Here is a 21,100-nt window from a genome sequence, read left to right on the forward strand (position 1 = left end):
GTCACGTGATATCACCGCACGTGGCGCACCCACACAAACCAGCGTTAAAATTTTCTCTTCTAAACATTTCTTTGTTGTGTGAACAGCGAAAAGTTTGTTCGATTCTTCCGAATTTGCAAATAAAACGCACGATAATTTTCGCTAAACCTGTTTCTGACGCTTTGTAGACTCCTTGCTAGCCATCCGACCGAACCTAAGGTATTACACCTTATTACCTAGTCAGATTTGATAAACGAAACTTTTTTTTTCAAACTATGAAGCAGCAAGTATCTTGGTTAACAGAACACCCTGAAAAGCTATTTTTCATTTAAATTGCAGCAAAAAGTATCGAAATAAAACCAATCTTACCTGAAATCAGTCAAGCATGACAAAGTAGGCTGGTCTACAAACTAGTCGAGTCGTACAATAACGCCGTCATCCGCAAGAAACTAGTATAAAATAGCTAATAGGCTAAGCTGTAAAAAATTTTGGTGCAGTAACATGCTATTTCGCTCATTCACCCGAAAAGTGTGGGAAGTTTGTAGGTTGCATGATATGAGGTTGCATCAACTTTATTTGCTGCAGCCTATTGCAACCCTTGGCTGTCTGCAGAACCATTTGAAACACGCGCAATCGCGCATGCTTAGGCCACTTTAAGTTGTGGCATCTCTTCAGTAGCCTCTAAACTACTTTGGTTTGCAGCAAACATTTCATACTTGGACATTGTACTTGTACAGTACACTGAGTCTTAAATAATTCCAAGCATTTTTTCCTGCCAAGTTTAGCCTACTTATTTCCAACTTGGTTGGTCAGTTTTGAATCTATCCTCGGACTGACAAAGCCGTGATAGGTTATTCCTGGTAGTTTCGCATATTTGTAGAGGCTTTTGACGCAGGGCTGTTACTGAGATTGGCAGAGGGAAGTTTTTCGATTGTTATTAAAATGTTGCCGGGGTAATATTCCATCCACTAGGTGTCGCTGAATGGAGAACAGTCCTGAGATGCGTTGCTCAAGGCCACACCCGAACCAGCACCGCTTGATATTGAGTCGGCGCTAAACCACTGAGCTAACGAGACAATCAGACAACTTAGACTAGTCAGCTCGCCTACCTCACAACAGGCAGCCTAATTAAAATGCTCACTGTTCAGGCCTAACCGGCGATAGGCTACCTGGCATAGCCAATCTTTAATAAGCTTATAAAATTTGTTTGAATGCAAGCAGTTGTCTTACGACACCGAACATTAACTAAATAGGCTACACCGGTCATCACACAATTTAGATTTTATTGTCTGGAATGTGAGACTTATTTTAGGGGTACCGTAGCTTAGGTTACGATAGGCTACAGCCTAGGTATTTGGGGTACTGATAACAAAAATGCAATCAATGTTTTTTTTATCTGCTCTAGTTTTCGAGATATGGTAGGCTGGGGACGTTAGATTATGTCTAATTTTTATAGCCTACACCCTCAACAAGACCAGAGTTGATACAAACTTTTTAAAGATGTGTTTTGTTTTTTTGCAAAACATCAAAGTTGGCCTATAGCCTATAAGTTAATTGGGTGCTAGCTGCTAGGAATATGTTAGACAACGCAAAGCAGTCAGAGTCATGAGCAGCCTACCAACAACTAGCGAATCAATTACAACATAGAAAAGGTTTCATTTGAATGATTCAGTTGGTAAACAGGAGTTATTGGAGCGTCCCATCCTCTGAAAAATCTTTGCTATTAAATTCCTAGCCTAGTAGTTACAACAACTTTAACTTGAGAATAGGGTGGTAGCCTACCGTAACCACGATAGATGGTAGGCCTAACAACAGTAAGGCTACTCCTTAACATCTCCCTATAAATTTCATCAGCAGACTGTCCATTCAACAGACCATTCGCTGTCTGAATAGGTTGGTGAAATGAGTCTCATTTAAAACTAGCCTATATTTCACGCAATGCTGAGAAGCATAAATTTGAAACTGCTCAAGTACCGGTAGGCTACTTTAGCACTGACTCTTGATTCCAAGTTGCTGCATATACCGTAAGTAAGGTCTTTAGAGCTTCAATGACAAAAGAGAATGCAAAGCCATGGGTTTGACTGCGTCATGCTTTATCCGCCACAACGGACAGACATCCGTTTTTGCCCAAAAATATTGGGAACAATTATTTATTTCTTATAGTAGGGCATACAGTTAAAATATTTCACATTCATGTAGGTACGGTAATTGTAAAGTAGGATAGGCTACTGTATAGAAGTGTATAAGTTATTAGGGGAAGAATACTTGATTCATTTAAACTACGTTTATTATCAAGTTGGTACATTTCTCTTTTCATAGAAAAATTTAAGCTACAGTAGAACTCGGTTAATCCGGATGAAACTGGAAGTACAAATGAGTCAGGCTTGATAGAACCGTCATCGGTTAATCCGGATCTTCGCCTAATCCGGATGGAATCGCCGGTCAAATCGAATCCGGATTAACCGAGTTCTACTGTATTTGTTTTTCCGTCAGAATGCTATGCTAGTGGAAAAAGTTGTCCGACTTCCTCCCACTCTCGGAGCCTCTTGCATTGTACATTAGTGTAAGAGTCTCAACCTGCAGAGGTAGGCTACAAGTTTTTAAGGGATACAACTTCAAATTTTCTATAAAAAATGTCACCCTCTCCTATCACTAAACCGTTTGCCGAGAGACTAGGCACATACTATCAAATTATTAGATGAAAAACGAATTATTTTTTGGCTTTATTTACATAACTTATAATAATTCCAACAAAACCAATCTTTAATGTTAATGCAAACATGTAGGCCTAACATGAAAGCGAAAAACTGCAGAAGAAAATAAAAACACATTTAAAGGACTTCTTTAAATTTTAAACTGCAGTGTTAGCCGTCCTCCCCGTTTTCTTAATGATTACCCCCGACTCAAGATCACGCGGCGCCGGTTCAACTCTCGGGGTGTGCACTTGAGCAACGAATTTTTAGGACTGCTCTCCATTCAGCAGCACCAAATGGATGGAACATTTCCCTGGCAACAACATTTTAACAACAATCGGAAGACTTCGCTCTGCCAATCACTGGCCGATACCCGACCCTGCGTCAAAAGCCTCTACCTACAGTCTACAGAGTCTATAAGTATGCGAAACTACCAGGAATAACCTATCAAGGCTTTGTCAGTCGAGGATAAAGATTCAAAACCAACCAACCTAATTAAGCCTGTGATATGCTGCGGGAAATACGTAACAAACGGACAACATTTTACAATCACGGAAAACAAGTTACGACGATGAAACTTCTTTGAGCTGGTTGCCCAACCGGTTGGTTAAAGCAGACGCGGTTGACATTATCGGATAGGAATCCTCTTCAGCAGTTGCACATGGAATCACAATGGCTTCTTTCGACTTGGCGCTGATAGATTCAACTACCTTACAAGACCGACACTCTTCAGAGTGTCCACTCAACCAATCCTGCAAGTATTTTGATTTTTAAAAAGTAGAAACGACATTTGATAGCAATTGTTGAAAACAATGAGATTATAAAAGCAATGGCCTTTCTTTGTCGGCACTTTGGGTGCTGTTAAAACTATACGACGCCTGCAGAGAGTTATATGAGAAATGGTCAGCGAGCGGGATCACTAGCATGCCATATTTGAAGAGCTCGAGGTAGTTGTTGTCGAATCATTGCTGGCGCTTGACGATTTCCACAGATACGCTAAACTGCCATTGAAGCGTCAACTGATTGTGACCACGGTCTCCAAAGAAAGCAAGACAGTGAAGACACCCGTGGTGGATTTAGAAAGAGGCATTTGAATGCCGTCGTTCTACTCATATATCTCATTTGGTATTAGCGGTGATGTGAACGTGTTTGCAAGAATGGTTGTGAGCGTCTGGATCACCACATCAGATTGTTTCGGGAGTCCTGAACTGTGAAAATTGGGTGCGAGAAATCGATGGAGAGGATACTTTTCTCTTTCTAGCTTTTCTTTTCCTACTTCTGACTGATGAGCTTGGAAGTATATAACAACATAAGCGTTCGTCTACTGTGAACATGACAAAAAAACTAAAAAGTAATTCAAACTTACCAGTAAAAGTTCTTTCTTTTGATATAACTTGTCAGGGCAACATTCGAGGGAAAATTACAAAAATATAAAATAAGTTATTTTTAAAAGCTATGAACAAATAGCAGGTGGTACAGATGTTTCACATTTCCCAATCTTACTTTTTCCTGGCATGCTGTAGAGCAGTAAGTAGCTTTGTGACAGCCTGTGCATTTGCTAATCGCAGCATTGCCGCAAGTGTTGCAGAATTGTTGAGAAGACGTATCGTTCCCACTTTTCCTTCGATCCATGCGCTGATCAGTGACTGGCTTCGGAACAGAGGTCGGTGCACTGTTTATCCTCTGATTCGTAGGAGACACTGACAAGAAAGTGTAAGATGTTCTTTAAGAATGACAATTTAGATTTAGTCTACAAACAAAATTGATAGTTAATAGGCTAAGGTTTATAAACAATAGGATGTTTCATGTTTTCACGATTTTTTAAATCAAAAATGCTTGAGGTCTGATCAGATCGGATTTTGGTCACATACAGCCGATCTAAAATATTTTTTCAATCGGACAACTTTTACAGGGTGTGCACTGTGCACTCTGTGCAGCCCCCCCAAAGTTTGAAAATTTGAAACGCGAAAAAATTTGCAAGAAGTTTTTGATGTGTCGGCAACGGAAGGAGATAGGAAGACATGTAAAGTGTCAACTTGTGCGGAATGGCCAAGAATTGGTTCAATTTTTCAAACTTTGGGGGGCCATGCACCCTCTAAAAGTCGTCCAATTGAAAAAAATATTCCGGATCGGCTATATGTAACCAAAATCTGATCTGATTAAACCCCAAGCACTTTTGATTTCAAAAATCGTGAAAAAATGAAACATCCTAATAAACAACCATTCTGTGATTGAAAATATTTTTTGGTAAGTACTCGTCAAACCTTTCTATTGGTAAGTTAGTGTCCAACCCTTCCAATACGGGAAACAGAAGACGTTAAATCGTGGACAAGGACAATGAATGAAGCTTGCATTCACCAAAATGAAAAGTAAACAACCTCGAAACAAGAGTAAACTCATAATAATAGCTCAGTTAAATAATAAAAAGCATTGAAAGAGCAAACTCACTACCTGGAACGAACATGTTGGACGCAGCAGATGGCGTTGTGGTATGTAATTCAGTAACATAGGTCGTTTTAGTTTGTGAACGAATGCTTTCATGTTGAGGTGTTCCCGCAGATTGCTAAGAGAGCAAAAAGATAAGCAAACACTTAAAATGTGCCAGATGCTTTTCAGTCAGGCGGTTTTGACTGATTTGATAAGGGCGAGTGGAAATGCAAAATAGCTGCAGGCTGGTCTGCAACCATTTCGAACCAGCTCTTTCACTGCAGAACTGCAGTTCTAATCACCGGTCTTTTTCACAGCAGTGAATAAACAGTGACATAGCTAGAAAGGAATTCTTGGGGGGCAAAAGCAACTGTTAGGGAGGCAAATGTCATTCAACATGTACTAGTACAATGGTATTAAAACGTAATAGTATTAAAATATATTTTTTTGGAGGGGTGCAAGATTTAATATTGGATGGGTGATTGCCCCCCCAAGACTACGTTCCTGCGAAGAAAAAAGGGTTTTTGTTGTTGCTAACTTAATGTTCAAGTGGACCGCTTTGTCAGTACTATTCAAAACCAATACAAGTGAAGATAATGTGGCAAACGTACGGAAATGCTTCGTTGGGAAGAAAGCTCAGTTCGATGTCGGGTCATTTACCTAGCCAGCAAAACATACTATCTTTACATTGATTTAAAGTCTGCGAATGCTGAATTAATAAAATTGACTTCTGCTCTCCGCAAACTTCATTCGGTGGTGACTAAAATGTCCAATGCGTGGCCGGCAGACGCGGCCAAATAGAAGTCACAGTAGAAGAACCTACACAAGCGCTTATTGAAACATAGCCAAGCTCTTGTTGCTTGAGAGGTAACTTATAAACTTAAGTTTAGGATTTTGTTTGCATAAAAAAAAATTAACTCGATTTTTACCTTGGTGAAATGTGAAGCTATCTTGTGTAACAAGGCAGTGCGCTGGTTGATGCTGGTAGACTTAGCTTCAGAAATAGCAGTCTTGAGTCGCTGCGCTTGCTCCATTAAATTATTCGACATTTCTTCAAGCTGCCACCACATTCTTTGCTCCGACAACTCTGACTGTATATAAATTAGTCGATGGTTGACACGCATTACTGGGGTCTGTTGGCAGCAACTTATAAAATACCATTTATAATACTGAAGCAAACACTAAAACATGATTATTATTGATTATTACATGATAAATGTCAATATCGCAACTGCACATCTACTGTTTATACAAAAGTCATTCTACTAATCGGATATGGTAAACATTGATATGATGGCCGCTGGTTAGTTAAATGTAGATCGCACAGTTGAAAAGTCACAATATAAAGTTATAGCCAGCCTTACTTCAGCAATACACAATCTAACAAATGATTCTGCTTGTGGAGAAAGTGAATTCTTGACGCTCTCCGCTAGCTGATGTTCCCCAGTGGTCGGTGTGATCGATGGTAATGGAGCTTTGGATGGAAAGATAAAATTATGGCACGCTTTAATAGTTTTTAAGATAACTTTTAACGTCAATTAGCATTAAGAAGGAGAGTTATTTTACTTGCTTTGATGCTTTATAATCCAACACTGCAACATTGAAAATGAAGTTTATAACTATGCGAGTTGCTGAATATCAAGATATAATGTTAAACAATGAAGATGAGTCAAAACCCATGTTATTTAAAAAGTATTTACCAAAGCGCTTACAAAAAACGTAGTGTTGCGGTGGACTTTTCTTGTAGTAGTCGCCAGTAGTGATCACTTTAGAGGGTATGGGACTGTTAATGGGGGAGTAAGAAGTTGCCATCGCAACAGAGCTTCGCTTCCTTCTTTTGTATGGTTGAAACAATCGAATGGGGCAAGTCTGAAAGGAAATATACTGGTGTTAGGGTTGCCCGTGGGATTTTTAATAAACAGAAGAAAAATTACGTGAGATTTTTTGATAACTTGAAATAAGTGAGAACAAATTGCCATTTTTAAATCGTTTAAACGTCGACAGAAATAAAAACCAACTTTTGTTGGCCAAGACAACACAAGGAACGCTGCAAAGGCACACAAGTAACGAGACACATGTCGAACAGCAATGAAAATGCTTGCAACACTTTTTTTCACGTTTTTCCAAACTTACCACTGAATCGTCATCACTACATACTGCGCAAGTGCACACTGCTGAATGAGGCTTCAGAAAGCCTTCATTGATAAGCTTTTGTACTGTGCAACCCGCGTAACGGATGCTTCGTTTCCAATCTTTCGACGTGGATAAGCCGCTTTCTATTTCAAACTGACTTGGAGTCATCCAAGTTTTTTCAAACAATATGCACTTTCCTCGGTGTCCTGAAAACCAGCGGTTAAATCGTAATGCTGGTTAAAATTAACCTCCCATGTCACTAAATTTCAGTAAAAACTACTAACTTCAATCGGATTCATTCATAGCTTATCACGCCAGTGTCGGAGCTAGTTGAGAGAGTTGTTGGTAATGTTTCTTTAGTCCTTGTCGTCACAATAAGGGCAAAGGGGACAGTAGATGAAGATGTGTTTGATCGGTTTTAAGTATACCTATTGGCTACTGTTTATCACTTTAAGAAAATGCAAATCATGCCTCTGTGCATGAAAACCACACTTTTCGCTAAGAACGTGACAAACTTTTACGTACCTGAACCTAACTTTCTTCTGTCAAGAACAGCGTGGTTTTTACGACAAGTCACCGAAATCTGATCGCTGTTTTGAAATGGGTCTTGCTCGGGAACAAGCACAGCAGACGATGGGGTTGACGGGGTGGCTGGGGTGATGTGGGGCTGTGGGGTGCAAACTGGGGCGACAAGAGACGCTATTGTAGACGAGTGGCCGTAAAACACTAAAAAAGAATAAAGGCCTGATGTGAAATTTTCCTTTACATTAATACAATCGATTGAAAAATGTTTTAGTAACTGAATTCACGTATCAAACACAATACCAGTGAGAAACACATTTCAACGCAAACATCGATGACACCTACTAGCTAGTGCTAACGAAAAAGGAGAGTTTTATTGAAAAATACCACACCTTGACCGGATGGGTCAGGACGCGGAGATAGGATCTGCTGACTGGTTCCTGGCATAGAAAATCTTATGCCGTGCGATGGTGTGCCAACCTATACAACAAACAGTTAATCAAATGATACACAAAACTTAAGTTAAATCAAATATAGTTATTACTATCTGAATCCTTAACAGCCTGTTTCACCTAAACGGATCATCAGAAGGTCTTATTCAAATAGAATCTATTTGAATAAGAATAAATAGATTCTATTCTATTCTATTCTAGAATAAATAGAATCTATTTGAATAAGACCTTCTGATGATCCGTTAGGTGAAACAGGCTGTTAAGGATTCAGATAGTAATAACTATATATATTTGATTTAATTCGCTCTGCTTTGCCTTTTTGCTTAGCATTGAGCACTTTTTGTAGTATTAATAGTTTTCATTGTTTTTTCAAAACTTAAGTTATATATAACTGAGTATAATGCCTAATAAAATACTGTATACGATACGCACCCGTATATCTGAATTTAAAAGAATCTGAATCTATATATTCAAAATGCCCTGATAGCTCAGTTTTTGTATCCTTTCAACGGCTAGCGACGTAAAAAATCTAAAACGGACAAATTTTTCTATCTAGAAATTGACAGTTTGTTGCTTGACGCCAACAAACAGCGCGTGGCTGCATCTTGGAAAGCTAGTGGCATATTCACAAGTGGACACGAAAATTGGCTTCCTTGCATGATTAGATAGCCTACTCAATCAAGCAACATAAAATTTCTTTATAGTGACGAGCGGTGTTCTGATGCCAATGATATTGAAAAATTAGGTGTTGGTTATTCTTCGTTGGTGGTTTAGAGTTCAGTTAATAGCAAAGTGAACAAAGAACTGTATAGTGAACGTAATTACGTAATCATCGCTATTTCTTTCGTATGGAGTTTAGGACTCATGTAGAGACGGTATTGGGTAATATAATACAATTTTGTATAAATAAGGGTTGAACAAAACTTAATCATACTTTAATGTCACATATTGTAAGAAAAATGCTTTAATTTTATAAGCATCGGAAACATATATACAATTGTACATCAAATGAATTCAAATATCGACACAGTAAGTCTGGCCTGAAAGTTACATTAAGTCTATTGCAGTGAAATCTGTTACAAAAACGTTTTACCTTGTGAATATTTAGACCTTTCATCACAGATGGAGCCATCACAATAAGTGTGGGAGCGACGGTAGATGCATTGCCTTTGCTGAAAAAATAAAACACTTTTGATAAAAAAATAACAAAGATAGAAATTCCGGTGTAAATGAGGGTTATTCATAGCGTACATGATGCTATAAACTAATACGAACACAACGGAGGACAAAACTTCACAAGGATGACTGAAATAATACAAAAACTTGTCGACAACAGCAAGTTTACAGGCGCTGCCTGTCGTCATGAGCAGCGGCATATTGATAGCACATTTCAGATCAGAGCAAAAGAGCGTTAACAATACAAGAAAGTAATGGACAAAAATGCATTGTAATTAAAAAAAAACTATAATGGTCGCATTCTAACATTAACGGTTCTCATGCTTGCAAAGGCCTAAAAACAGTCAGAGTACCTCTACTTGAACTGCAAGCAAATTGAAAGAATAAGAAGTATAACATTCTCACTTTATGACATGTCCAATCGTTCCAACAATATGTGGAGACTTTGCCAATGTTTGCTGAACAAATCCCGGTTCATTGTTCAAAGTGATTTCCTTTAAAAGTGCAAAATATTTTAAGAGGCATGGCATTAAAGTTGGCTAAATTTACACAGCCACCCACGATGAAAAATAGTTGTTGAAGATTTCGACTAGTTTAATTCCAAACCATTTTTAAATGGACAGCAGCTTGTGGGATACAATAAAGTTTATAGGATATCTTCATAAACCAATTCTGCACAGTAAGCCTGCCCGAGTGTAAATGGCTTTCACAAGATCTCAACAAATTTGTAATTTTGATTAAATACAATTACATACTTGACTTTTTCTGGGAGATGCAAAGGTAGTGGTAACTTCATGTTGTCCTGATTCTGAAGCAAAGATATGTGCATGTTACTAATTCACAGAGGTGGGCAGTAGCGCGCTACTTTTGTAGCTACTTTTTTGGTAAAAGTACCGGAAGCGGTGCTACTTTTTAGTTGGAGTAGCGGCTGCAGTAGCGGCGCTATTTTTTTCCAAAGTAGCGGTAGCAGGAGAGGTGCTACTTTTTTTCAGTCGCACTCCCGCTACCCGCTAATTTTTAATTTAAGTTGAAAAAAATGCTTGTTTTTTGCAATACTGGCGTGGTCAAGCAGCTATATAATCGGTTTGGTTGGAAAGTTTCGGTCTTTTCTAGCTGACGTCAACTTCTTTGGTGAATATCTCCGTGTGATGAAGCCTATCTGCCAGGCTTTAGACATTCTCCAGGGCGAGTCCAAGGCGTATTACGGAGTCTTGCTTCCAATCATCACAATTTGCGGGAAGAAGTTAACCGAGATCAGTGATCTTGTGACCTGTGAGGAGTTGAAAGTGAAAGTCCTTGAAGGGGTGAAGAAACGATTCAACAAGTGCTTCAATGACATGAAATGCGTTATGGCATCATGTCTTCATCTCTCCTTCAAGGCGTCGTGGCTACAATTTGTGCACTACGTTTCTACGGATGATGCTGACGCACTGCGAGAAAAAGTCAAGACAGATGTAATTCGACTGTTGCGGGAGACATCAAGCCAGGTTAATACCGAGAAGAGTGACACCAACACCAGTTATGACCCCAAGGATGTATCTTTTGGAGTGTTTGCGCCATCTGTGAAACGTCGGTGCAGAAGAAAACAGCAATTGTAGACGCCTTTTTTTCGGACAAGAGCAAGTCCTTGAGCTTTTCGAATACCGAGTTAAAACATCTGTTCATTAAATACAACACACCCATTCCTTCCAGTGCTGCGGTGGAGACACTTTTCTCTGTTGGAAACAAGGCCAATGAGAGGGGGGTACGGAGGGTACGGCGTACCCTTGAGGGCCCAGGCCTGTGTTTTTTGGGGGGGGCCGAAATTGTGGTTTTATAGTTTACGCGCAAAAATGTTTGGTGAAAACCATCCTAAACGACTGATTTCAAGCATAAAAGTTGTTATTGTTTAGTCCTGGGGGGCCCATAATCTAGCAAAAGGGCCCAGAAAGGTAATCGAGTGTTTTGCGAGCAAATTAGGGACCCAAAGTGGTAATTTAATGCTTTACATGCAAAAATGTTCTGATAAAAGCACCCTAAATTAAATCATAAAAGTCAGTTATTCTCCTGTCCGGGGGAGGGGCATAGTGTAGCAAAAGCAGGTTTGAGAAAAACCCGGGCAAAAAGCCCTGGTGTTTTTGTTTTAAACTATTTGACAAAGGTAGTTTCACGCTTATTTCACTTCAAAATGAATTTCGAAGTTAGAGCAGGAGCCAGAGAATACTTTCGGAGCAGGACCGGAGCCGGAGTCAAAAAAAGTGACTTCTCTCGTTCACCTCTGCTAGTGCTGGGCATGTGGTGAATGCAAAAGTTAATGAAGAAAGGTTAGGATTGGTCAGATGATTAACTTGATTATGTTTTAACAAGATGTTATGTTTGAGCCTTGGTAGAGAGCTTGGCTTGTACCAGATACATATAACACTCAGTAACGTTATCGGATTTAACATTAAACACACAAAAAAAGCATGAAAAAACTACTAAATCCAACGTTTTCGACACCACATAGTGTCCTCTTCAGAAATAATTATAAGCTACATCTAAAAGAATTAAAAAATTTGAGAAATAAAAAAATAAATTTAAAAATTTTACATTAAAGATGTATAAGCGACACCTCTCAACAGCAACATCAACAACTGACACACGAATTCAATGCAGGAATTGGCGAGGGACAGATCACATGATATGCACAACACAAAATAATAGTTTTATTGCAGCCTGATACTATTATTGCGCACAGATGTCTAATTCTGCAGTAAAATGTTGTATGGTGTGCAATACGCCTAAGTAAACATCACACTTTTTGCCCAAGACAAAGGGGGCCCGGAATAACTCTTCGTACCCCTAGTGAAAATTTCTCTCAGAGGCCCTGGTTGGAAACGATGTGCTTAAGCGAAAGCGGGCAGGACTTAGTGACTCTCATTTTGAAATGCTCGTGTTTTTGAAAGATGCGTAACAATAAATTTCCCTTAGAATATGTTTTCTATAACGACGTTAAAATGACAGTGTAAACGAATGATAACATTCGTTTTCAAGATCGTTTTTGTGTCACTAGGGACTTGAGTGTTTTTAGTGTCATTTTAGACAAAAGTAGCGGTAGCGTGCGCTACTTTGACCCGAGTAGCGGTAGCGCGCGCTACTTTGGCCTAAGTAGCGGTAGCGGGTAGTGCACTACTTTAAAAGTAGCGGGTGCCCACCTCTGCTAATTCAGTGCTTTGTAAAGGTGTAAAATAAGCAAAAAAATTAAGATATGACACCTCTGACAATGTTGACTCTGACAACAAAACTAAAAAATGCATTTGACACAATAAAACTTAAGTTTGCACTTTTGACAATTGAAAAAGACTTCCTGTATTAGTTGGTATTAAAACACACAACTGGAAATAAATTAATGTTTGAACTTTTCACAAAAAATGTTTATCCAGTCATCCAGTGAAAGGTAATGAATTTACAGTTAAACTGAGATGTTCAAATGTTTAAGTAGGCCTATTATTTATATTTACCATTTGAAGTAGCTTCATTGTTCTGTTTTGGCCAAGTGTCATCGGCATCATTATGTTGGCTTCTTTCTTTTCGGCTAATTGAAACTGCATGTATCTTTATAAAACACATTCATAATTAGCATTGGTAGGCCTAAGCTTCCACAAATATGCTTCATTGAGGTAGTACTATGATAATAAAACAAATGACAATGTCAGATAGAATGTGATAATCCAATATTTCGTAAGGTAGGATATCTTCATCCGACTTGATAGTTTGTAGGGTTTAAACTTACGTAAAAAATATTTCCAAGTTAAAGTTCTACATATCAATCTTTTTGCAATATCAGTGGTTATCTAGTTTATTATCAAAATATCAAGTTCCAGTTTAATGATCCAGAAGTTATATACTTTAAATTTTCTGGATCACGAAGACAAATGTGAAATTCAATTCCATTTATTTTTCATTGCTAGCAGGAACATGTAAAAAACGATAAGGTAAATACACGAATTTCGCACCAACAAAAGGAAAAGATGACAAAACCGAAAGGCTCAAAATATGCATCGATAAAACACTGTTTGAAAAACACTATTTTAAAAATGCACAGCAACCAAACCTAGAAAAGAGGCTATAATTTCTTTATAGGAAGTGGCTACAGTTACGGCGCCGTAGATACAGCCGTTCCTTACCTTTTTTTTAATCTTTACGTCGCTTTTTCTATGCATGCGCGCTGGTGCGTATTTTTTCTTCTTTCTCGAAAAAACAAATGAAAAAAAGTGCATATAGAACTTCTAAATTCAACTGCTTTTGCCAAGTGAATCCGTGGTGCGTGCGATCTTTGTCTGGCTCGTATTCCCAAGGATATGAGTTCGATACCACCAAGAGGTGTTTCTTTTTTTAAACTAAACTCGGACCCGAAGTGACTCAATCGTTAGGCTACGCATTTTTGTGGCCGTTCAGTTTAGTTTGTTTTTAGTTCTGACCATCACAACGAAAAAACAGTATATGACAAACATAGCAGAGGTCTAGAAAAAGGTAGAAGAGACAAAACGCGGACGTAAAAGCGTGCATGATAGCAAAGTTGGACAATCAGTTTAAAATATGGCACGGTCGTAACACCTAAAAATTTTAAGAATTAAAATTTTTTTTTTACTCATATTAATTGTTAAAGAAAAAAACTCGCTAGCCTTTTTTTCTCTTTGTTCTCAATTTATAAAAATTTTATTAAAGGTGCTACAACCGTGCCATATTTTGAACTGATCGTCCTGCTTCGGTATCATGCACGCTAGCCTATAACGTCCGCGTTTTGTCGCTTCTACCTTACTCAGCTATGTTTGTCATATATTGTTTTTTTGTTGTGATGGTCAGAACTAAAAACTAACTAAACTGAACGGCCACAAAAATGCGTAGCCTAACGATTGAGTCCCTTCGGGTTCGAATTTAGTTTAAAAAAGAAACACCTCTTGGTGGTATCGAACTCATATCCTTGGTAGTACGAGCCAGACAAAGATCGCACGTGCCACGGATTCACTTGGCAAAAGCAGTTGAATTTAGAAGTTATATACGCACTTTTTTTCAATTGTTATTTCGAGAAAGAAGAAAAAATACCCACCAACGCGCATGCGCAGTAAAATCGACGTAAAGACTAAAAAAAAGGCATGAAACGGCTTTATTTACGGCGCCGTAAATGTAGCCACTTCCTTCTTTATAAGTTCTTGATCAATTTTGAAAATTTTGGTATTAAAATGTTCACAATCCAATAATCATCTTTATTTTACTAAAATTAGTTTATGTACAGATCTCAATTTATCACAAATCTAGTTTTTTAGATTTGGACCTAGAGAGCAAAAACTTTGCTGCTTAACTTTCAGAATTAACTTCGAGTTTATTAATTTAGTTCCTATTTAAAAGAAAAGGCATAGTTTGAATTTAACTCTGTAGAAATACTTCGGGTACAGTAATAATAAAAATGATAAGACTTTATGATAAGAAAATAACCATAAACTTCAAAGATTGAAACACACAACTTCACCTACTGAGCATAACATTGAAATCAAACGTAAATTATTAAAATAAACTCATGGTTGCAAGAAATAAGAATGAAGAAGAGAAAAAATAAAATATTTTTGTTAAGTTGAATAGTAATCAATTAATGTTTCAACACTAAATCAATCAGTACATATAGATACCGTACTAGCCTATACAATACAGCTTTGGAGTTAACCTGAAATATAATTGAACTTCATTAGGCTACAATTGCAAGAAGTACTGTACAATCAAACAGGGCCTCCAAGAGCCCTGCCGGGCCCCGGTGCAGATGTTGCTGCCGGGCCCCCCAGCGCGACATGTCGCATGATATCTCACAAATCACAAGCAAAATTTGCGGTGCGCATTAGTCCACAAGGCCAATGCATACATGGTGTTCCGCACAGTGTTTTTATTTTAAAACCAGACCTGTTATAAAAATTATACAAAGAATACAAGAGGTTAAAGTATTAACACTCCACCATTTCACAAAGAATGCAGTATTGTACTGGTGTTTATGACTTTGAATTCACAGATACACACTAGTTATACACAAAGATAAAAGGCTGTGGCTATAGTTACACTATGTAGTGTAAATATAGCCTCAATAGTGTTGCCAGATAAGGAATTCTGCCCAAATTTGAAGAAAGGTTTATAGCTGTTGAAAACAAAAACTTGTACGGTATCATATTTTGGAAATTTTTTTTAGTCCTGGGCAAAGATCAAAACCCTAACCTTATTCCTAACTCTAACCTTAACCCTTCCTAACTTTAATCCTAACTCTGGCAACACCTGATTGTAACCATGACAAAAAGTGGGTAAAAATATCCACTTTGAAGATAAAAATGGCAACACTATCCGGCATGGCTGACATACATACTGTATGTAGCATAGCATATGTGTGCATGCAGCTTTACATTAACATACCGTACAGTATCATTTCTGACCTTAAAATCAGCAGAGACTAGGAGACCAAACTTGGATGAATGCATTGCTATTGTTCATGACATTAAGAAATATATATATATACCAACTTCATTTCAGGATCAATAGGCTGCTTCTTATTTTTACTCCTTTAGTTTTCTTTGCTTGTTTGAGTGAAACTGCATTCAAGCACGATTGAGAGTCACTTTCTCTTCATTTCTACAGCAAGCGGTCAGTAGAAAACAAAGTTGAATATATTTCTATTTTCAAGTCTTATCAATGTAAATGTACCTACATCTATCACTATACTATGTATCCATACCTTTACAAATACCCTGCATAACTACAGAATGGCTGTTTTGAGTCAATATTGACACTGTTCCTGAAATTCAAGAGTAAGATTGGATTGGCCTGGCTGGAGAAAACTTAGTGAAAACAAATGAAAAGGAAAACTTAAGATACAGTATAAAAAAAAAATATTTGTTTATATACTAATTACTAAGCATATTTTTGAAAATCAACACCTTTCTGCAGTGCTGGAAAAAGTATGTTGCATTGCAATTAGGACACTTCTGATTCTGTCTAGAGTTAAAAGAAACTGTACTTCAACAGAAGTAAAGATCTATGATTTTTTACTCAAAAAATCACACTTTCACTAATCTTTAAACTTTTTTTCGATTTTTGTTAGACTGCTATGACATTTGGCCCTGCTACAAGGACAAAATTATTTTCCAGCACTGCCTCCATGAAACTTGCTTGCATTCCAATATATAGCAAAATCATTCAAGTCCTAAAAACTCAAAAATACTGTACTGTCTCAGGCTATATTAGAGAAGTTCAGTATAATTAGTATTAGAGATGTACCGATACCAATATTTTGGCCGATACCGATACCGATATCACTTTTTTAGGCCGATACCGATACCGATATTTTGGCCGATACTTTAGTGTTACAAAAAGAAGCAATTTTGGTATTTGCAAGTAATTATATCAAATGCTAAGTTTTACCTTATTTGCATAAAACTATTAAAAAAAGCTTTTTTGAATAGTTTTATGCAAATAAGGTAAAACTTAAAGCACAAGAGCACAAGATCAAAAGTAAAACCACAAGATCTTGTGCTAAAACACAAGCGGTGGCACCACCGCGACTGACACAGTGACAAATTAGCCTAAAACCAAAAAATCCCCTAAATTTAAAATTAGTTGTGTTCAAGTTTAGCGCTTACAATAAATAAATTCCAAAATACGCCACAAAACCAACCAAATTTGGAAATTTATAGAGCAGCAAGGGGAACTTCAAATGGGCAACATTAGGGGCCAAAGGGGCATTATTACGTCATTATGAGTGACAATGGACGGATTTCGAAGTCCTTGGTACTTGAAGATTCAAGAATCCAATCCCAACTCAATGTTGTGTCATAATAGTAGGTTTTAGTAATGAAAGGCCACCGTGATTGAGAGCTGGGGTATAAGGGAAGAAACATTATATCATAATTGGGGTTTCTGAAAAATTAATAAAGAGTTTGCGCAAACTCTCCAAATAGGCAATCATAATTGATAATAAGATGTAAAATGTAAACCAAGTCATTTGTGTAGTCGTACAAAAACTATACGACAAGTAATGTGCAACCTAAGGGCGGTAGGCACTTTAACATACTGATATCCCATTGAATCATCAACCAATCAGAAGCTACGCTGTTCATGACGTCATCAAGGTTGCGTTTCTCGGAACAAAGGAAAAATGCAACTTCCCACCACTGCTATTGCTCTTGTTTGTTGTGTAATTACCAAAAAAAGTTTAAAGTAATAATCAACTCTCTGGCTGAATGCTGAAATAGCCACAATTGGACGGACAACCTAACATCTGATGGTTCGGGTTCGTTCAATTGGATATCAGTATGTCAAAGGTTCTACCCTTAAGGGCGCTTGTCGTTTGGTTGAGAAGCTTTTGCCAGGCCAAGACTACCAAGGTAGCAAAAATGTATAATTTTGCATCGTTTTTACGTTGCTAAACGTTTAAAAAAAACATGTAACTTGGTTGTTTTTAGTAAGCTGGTTCTATCAGTTTGTGATTTAATTTCCACCTTTCGTTGTAATAAACTCATCAAGCTTAAACAATGTCAGAGTAGGCTAAGTAGGCTGCGCAACAAACTCCCACAGCCACAGTTATCACCACTTGCTGCTGACAAGTCAAAGAACATCCATGTCTTTTGATGTTGCCTATTTGCGTTGCATTTTTGTGTTTTTTTTTTATAGTGATACTTGCTCTTCGCTATTTCTGTTACGTTTAGATGATGTCACGTTATTATGCCGATTTCAGATATAATAATTTAATTCAGATAATATGAAACCAAGGAACTTTCAGAAATAATTAATTAAACTACCATTCAACGTTTTATAGGCAGAGAAAACTTTTTCTCGAACCGTAGAAAATTTCATTATCAGATCACCGCTTCAATGCGTGATGGAAATCTACAGATAAATCTGCATCAGGCATTGCAGAGTGCAAAAAACAGTGTTGCAGAACGCGTTTTCGAATATTAAATTCTCATCAGTGCAACTACGTTTATGAACGCAATAATGACGTTGTATGGATGAAAAACTTTTACAAGTTTCATACTCTGCTGAGAGTAAAAAAGAAACACAAATGATAAATATTGGAGAAATTGAGTCTCCTTACACAATTTAAGAATCGAACAACGCAAAACCGCTGAAACAAAATGTTTTGTTTAAGTGAAAGAATCACTCTAAGCAACCAATGTTAAAACTTGCGCGCAAGAAGTCATGGGAGTGTGACTATCAAAAATTTAAACAGGTTGTTATTTTTCTACATCAATGTGACGTTACTTACTACTATAAAAAATTTATATCTTTGCTTCTCTAGAAAATCCGCAGCAAACGCCTTTTTTTTCCGTGTTTAGTATCGGCCAAATTTTGCCGATACCGATACTCAAAAAATGGCCGATATCACCGATACCGATATATCGGTACATCTCTAATTAGTATATTAATTAGTAGGCTATTCTATTTGAATAAGTATGCGCCTGATGATTGTACCTTGCAGTACATGAAACCAATGGTAGCGCAAACTTTTTATAGTTGATTAAATAATGGTTTACATTAGCTCTGTCTTTTAAACATTGAGCACTTTTATTTGCAACTGCTGCAATCAATTTCTGGATTAATTAGTAGGCTATATATATATATCCAAAAAAAAACACTTGAGCATTTTTGTACTGAAAAAGTGACAGTAACGACTTCTTGCTAAGCAATTCTAACAATATTTCAATACCGGTACTTTTTACTACTTTCTGAACTCTTAGAATATCACACTAAACAAAATTATCTACAACTAAAATTGTACCAGTTCAACATGATTACACATAACTGTCACTGCTTGCTTGTGTCATAAATTGACAAGATGTCAGAAAAATGCATGGAATACCTTCTGTGTAATGACTGTAACCTAACCTGATCAATCAATTGCTTATTAAAACATACCGTACACACCCAAATATTCACATTAAAACACCACTGAAATTAAAACATTGAAATAAACTGAAATATTCATTCACACTGCAATATGTGTTTTCTGTAGTTTTTAAAAAAATAATGCCCATGATGGGCCCAATCGAAATACGAAACTACCATAAAAAATAATATTTCATGCAAAATAGACCTTGGCACGCAAATTTAAACATTTTGTCAGGCCCCCCTGAAAGTAAAAAATTGAAAATTCTGTAGTCATAAAAAAGAGCATACCCATGAGGGGGGCCCAATCAAAATACGAAACTATTACAATATGAAGTAAAAAACAATATTTTATGCAAAATCGACCTGAGCCCGCAAATTTAAACATTTTGTCGGGCCCCTTGAATTCAACAAATTAAAAATTCTGTAGTTTTGAAAAAGGGCATACCCATGAGGGGGCCCAATCGAAACACAAAACTAATATAAAAAACAATATTTTATGCAAAATCGACCTGAGCATGCAAATTTGAACATTTTCTCGAGCCCTTTGAACTAAAAAATTGAAAATTCTGTAGTTTTGAAAAAGGGCATACCCATGAGGGGGGGCCCAATTGAAATATGAAGCTACCGTTAATATGAAAAACAAAATTTTATGCAAAAGCGACCTGAGCATGCAAATTTAAACATTTTGTCGGGCATTTTGAACTCAAAAAATTGAAAATTCTGTAATTTTGAAAAAGGGCATACCCATGAGGGGGCCCAATCGAAACACAAAACTACTATAAAAAACAATATTTTATGCAAAATCGACCTGAGCTCGCAAATTTAAACATTTTGTCGGGCCCCTTGAACCCAAAAAATTGAAAATTTTGTAGTTTTGAAAAAGGGCATTTATAGGCTACCCATGAGGGAGCCCAATCAAAATACGAAACTAACATTAAAACAATATTTTATGCAAAATCGACCTGAGCAAGCAAATTTATACATTTTGTCGGGCCCCTTGAACCTAAAAAATTGAAAATTCTGTAGTTTTAAAAAAGGGCATACCCATGAGGGGGCCCAATCGACATACGGAACTAATATAAAAAACAATATTTATGCAAAATCGTTGAAATCAATTTTAACGCGTGAATTTAGACATTTTGTCGGGCCCCCTTGAACTCACCGGGCCCCGGTGCAATGCACCGGTTGTCCCCCCCTCTTGTGGGCCCTGCAATCAAATGCTATTCAGGATTGAACAAGTAGAACACTAAATTAACTCACTATAATACACCATAAAGACAAAATAACGCATTACTTACCGTTGTCTCAGGGACAGCAGTTGGAGAAGTCTGTGAGATGACTTCGGAATCGGCAGTCCTCGGAATACATTGCAAAGCATCGGACATTTTGACGAACTCCGAAAATGGTATTTATCAACTTCGGGACACGGTCTGTTGCATTGTTCTATGCGCCACCGAGTGAGGAAAACAATAAAGTCAGTTTTTTAATTTCATGAAAAAAAGAGAATTTCGACACTTTAAACAGCACGAAAATATTAAACATTCAGGCGAAGTATTTAAATTCTAACAACAAACAAAGGGGTCAATCAGTTTTAATTTCATCTTTGTAGTTTGTTTCAATCATCAATCATTTAATCATTTTCTTTTTCGTCATTAACGCGTCCAGAACGAAATAAAGATACTACTAAGTACTAACTACTCACTCACTTACTCTACTCACTCTACTCATTTTTTTTACATTGTACATGAATGATTTATCCCAGAGACTCATAATATATGAATCCATATTCCCTGATTTATCCTCTGAATGACCGAATTACACGGTCTTTCTGTTGGCTGC

General features: G+C 37.3%; 1 protein-coding gene across 1 annotated transcript; it reads right to left on the reverse strand.

The window, feature by feature from the left end:
* Nucleotides 1-2,691: 2,691 nt before the first annotated feature.
* On the reverse strand, nucleotides 2,692-20,669 carry LOC145786647 (deformed epidermal autoregulatory factor 1-like). The gene is made up of 14 exons (XM_082598342.1): nucleotides 20,560-20,669; nucleotides 12,862-12,955; nucleotides 10,138-10,190; nucleotides 9,788-9,876; nucleotides 9,300-9,378; nucleotides 8,147-8,234; nucleotides 7,758-7,958; nucleotides 7,233-7,438; nucleotides 6,812-6,968; nucleotides 6,464-6,573; nucleotides 6,029-6,190; nucleotides 5,124-5,235; nucleotides 4,176-4,372; nucleotides 2,692-3,424 (listed from the first exon to the last, which is right to left on the reverse strand). The coding sequence occupies exons 1-14, from the start codon at nucleotides 20,644-20,646 to the stop codon at nucleotides 3,236-3,238; spliced, it is 1,824 nt and encodes a 607-aa protein (XP_082454468.1). The 5' UTR covers nucleotides 20,647-20,669; the 3' UTR covers nucleotides 2,692-3,235.
* Between the last annotated feature and the right edge of the window lie 431 nt (nucleotides 20,670-21,100).

This window comes from Aplidium turbinatum, chromosome 17, assembly GCF_918807975.1.
Source record: "Aplidium turbinatum chromosome 17, kaAplTurb1.1, whole genome shotgun sequence".
Taxonomy (NCBI): domain Eukaryota; kingdom Metazoa; phylum Chordata; class Ascidiacea; order Aplousobranchia; family Polyclinidae; genus Aplidium; species Aplidium turbinatum.

Excerpts from the sequence above, each read along its gene's own strand:
- LOC145786647 (XM_082598342.1), bottom strand. The coding sequence starts at position 20,646 with ATGTCCGATGCTTTGCAATGTATTCCGAGGACTGCCGATTCCGAAGTC. Across the intron at positions 7,959-8,146 it reads TCCTGACCCATCCGGTCAAG|TGTTTTACGGCCACTCGTCT; the intron begins GTGTGGTATTTT and ends ATTCTTTTTTAG. Across the intron at positions 6,191-6,463 it reads TTAGATTGTGTATTGCTGAA|TCAGAGTTGTCGGAGCAAAG; the intron begins GTAAGGCTGGCT and ends ATTTATATACAG.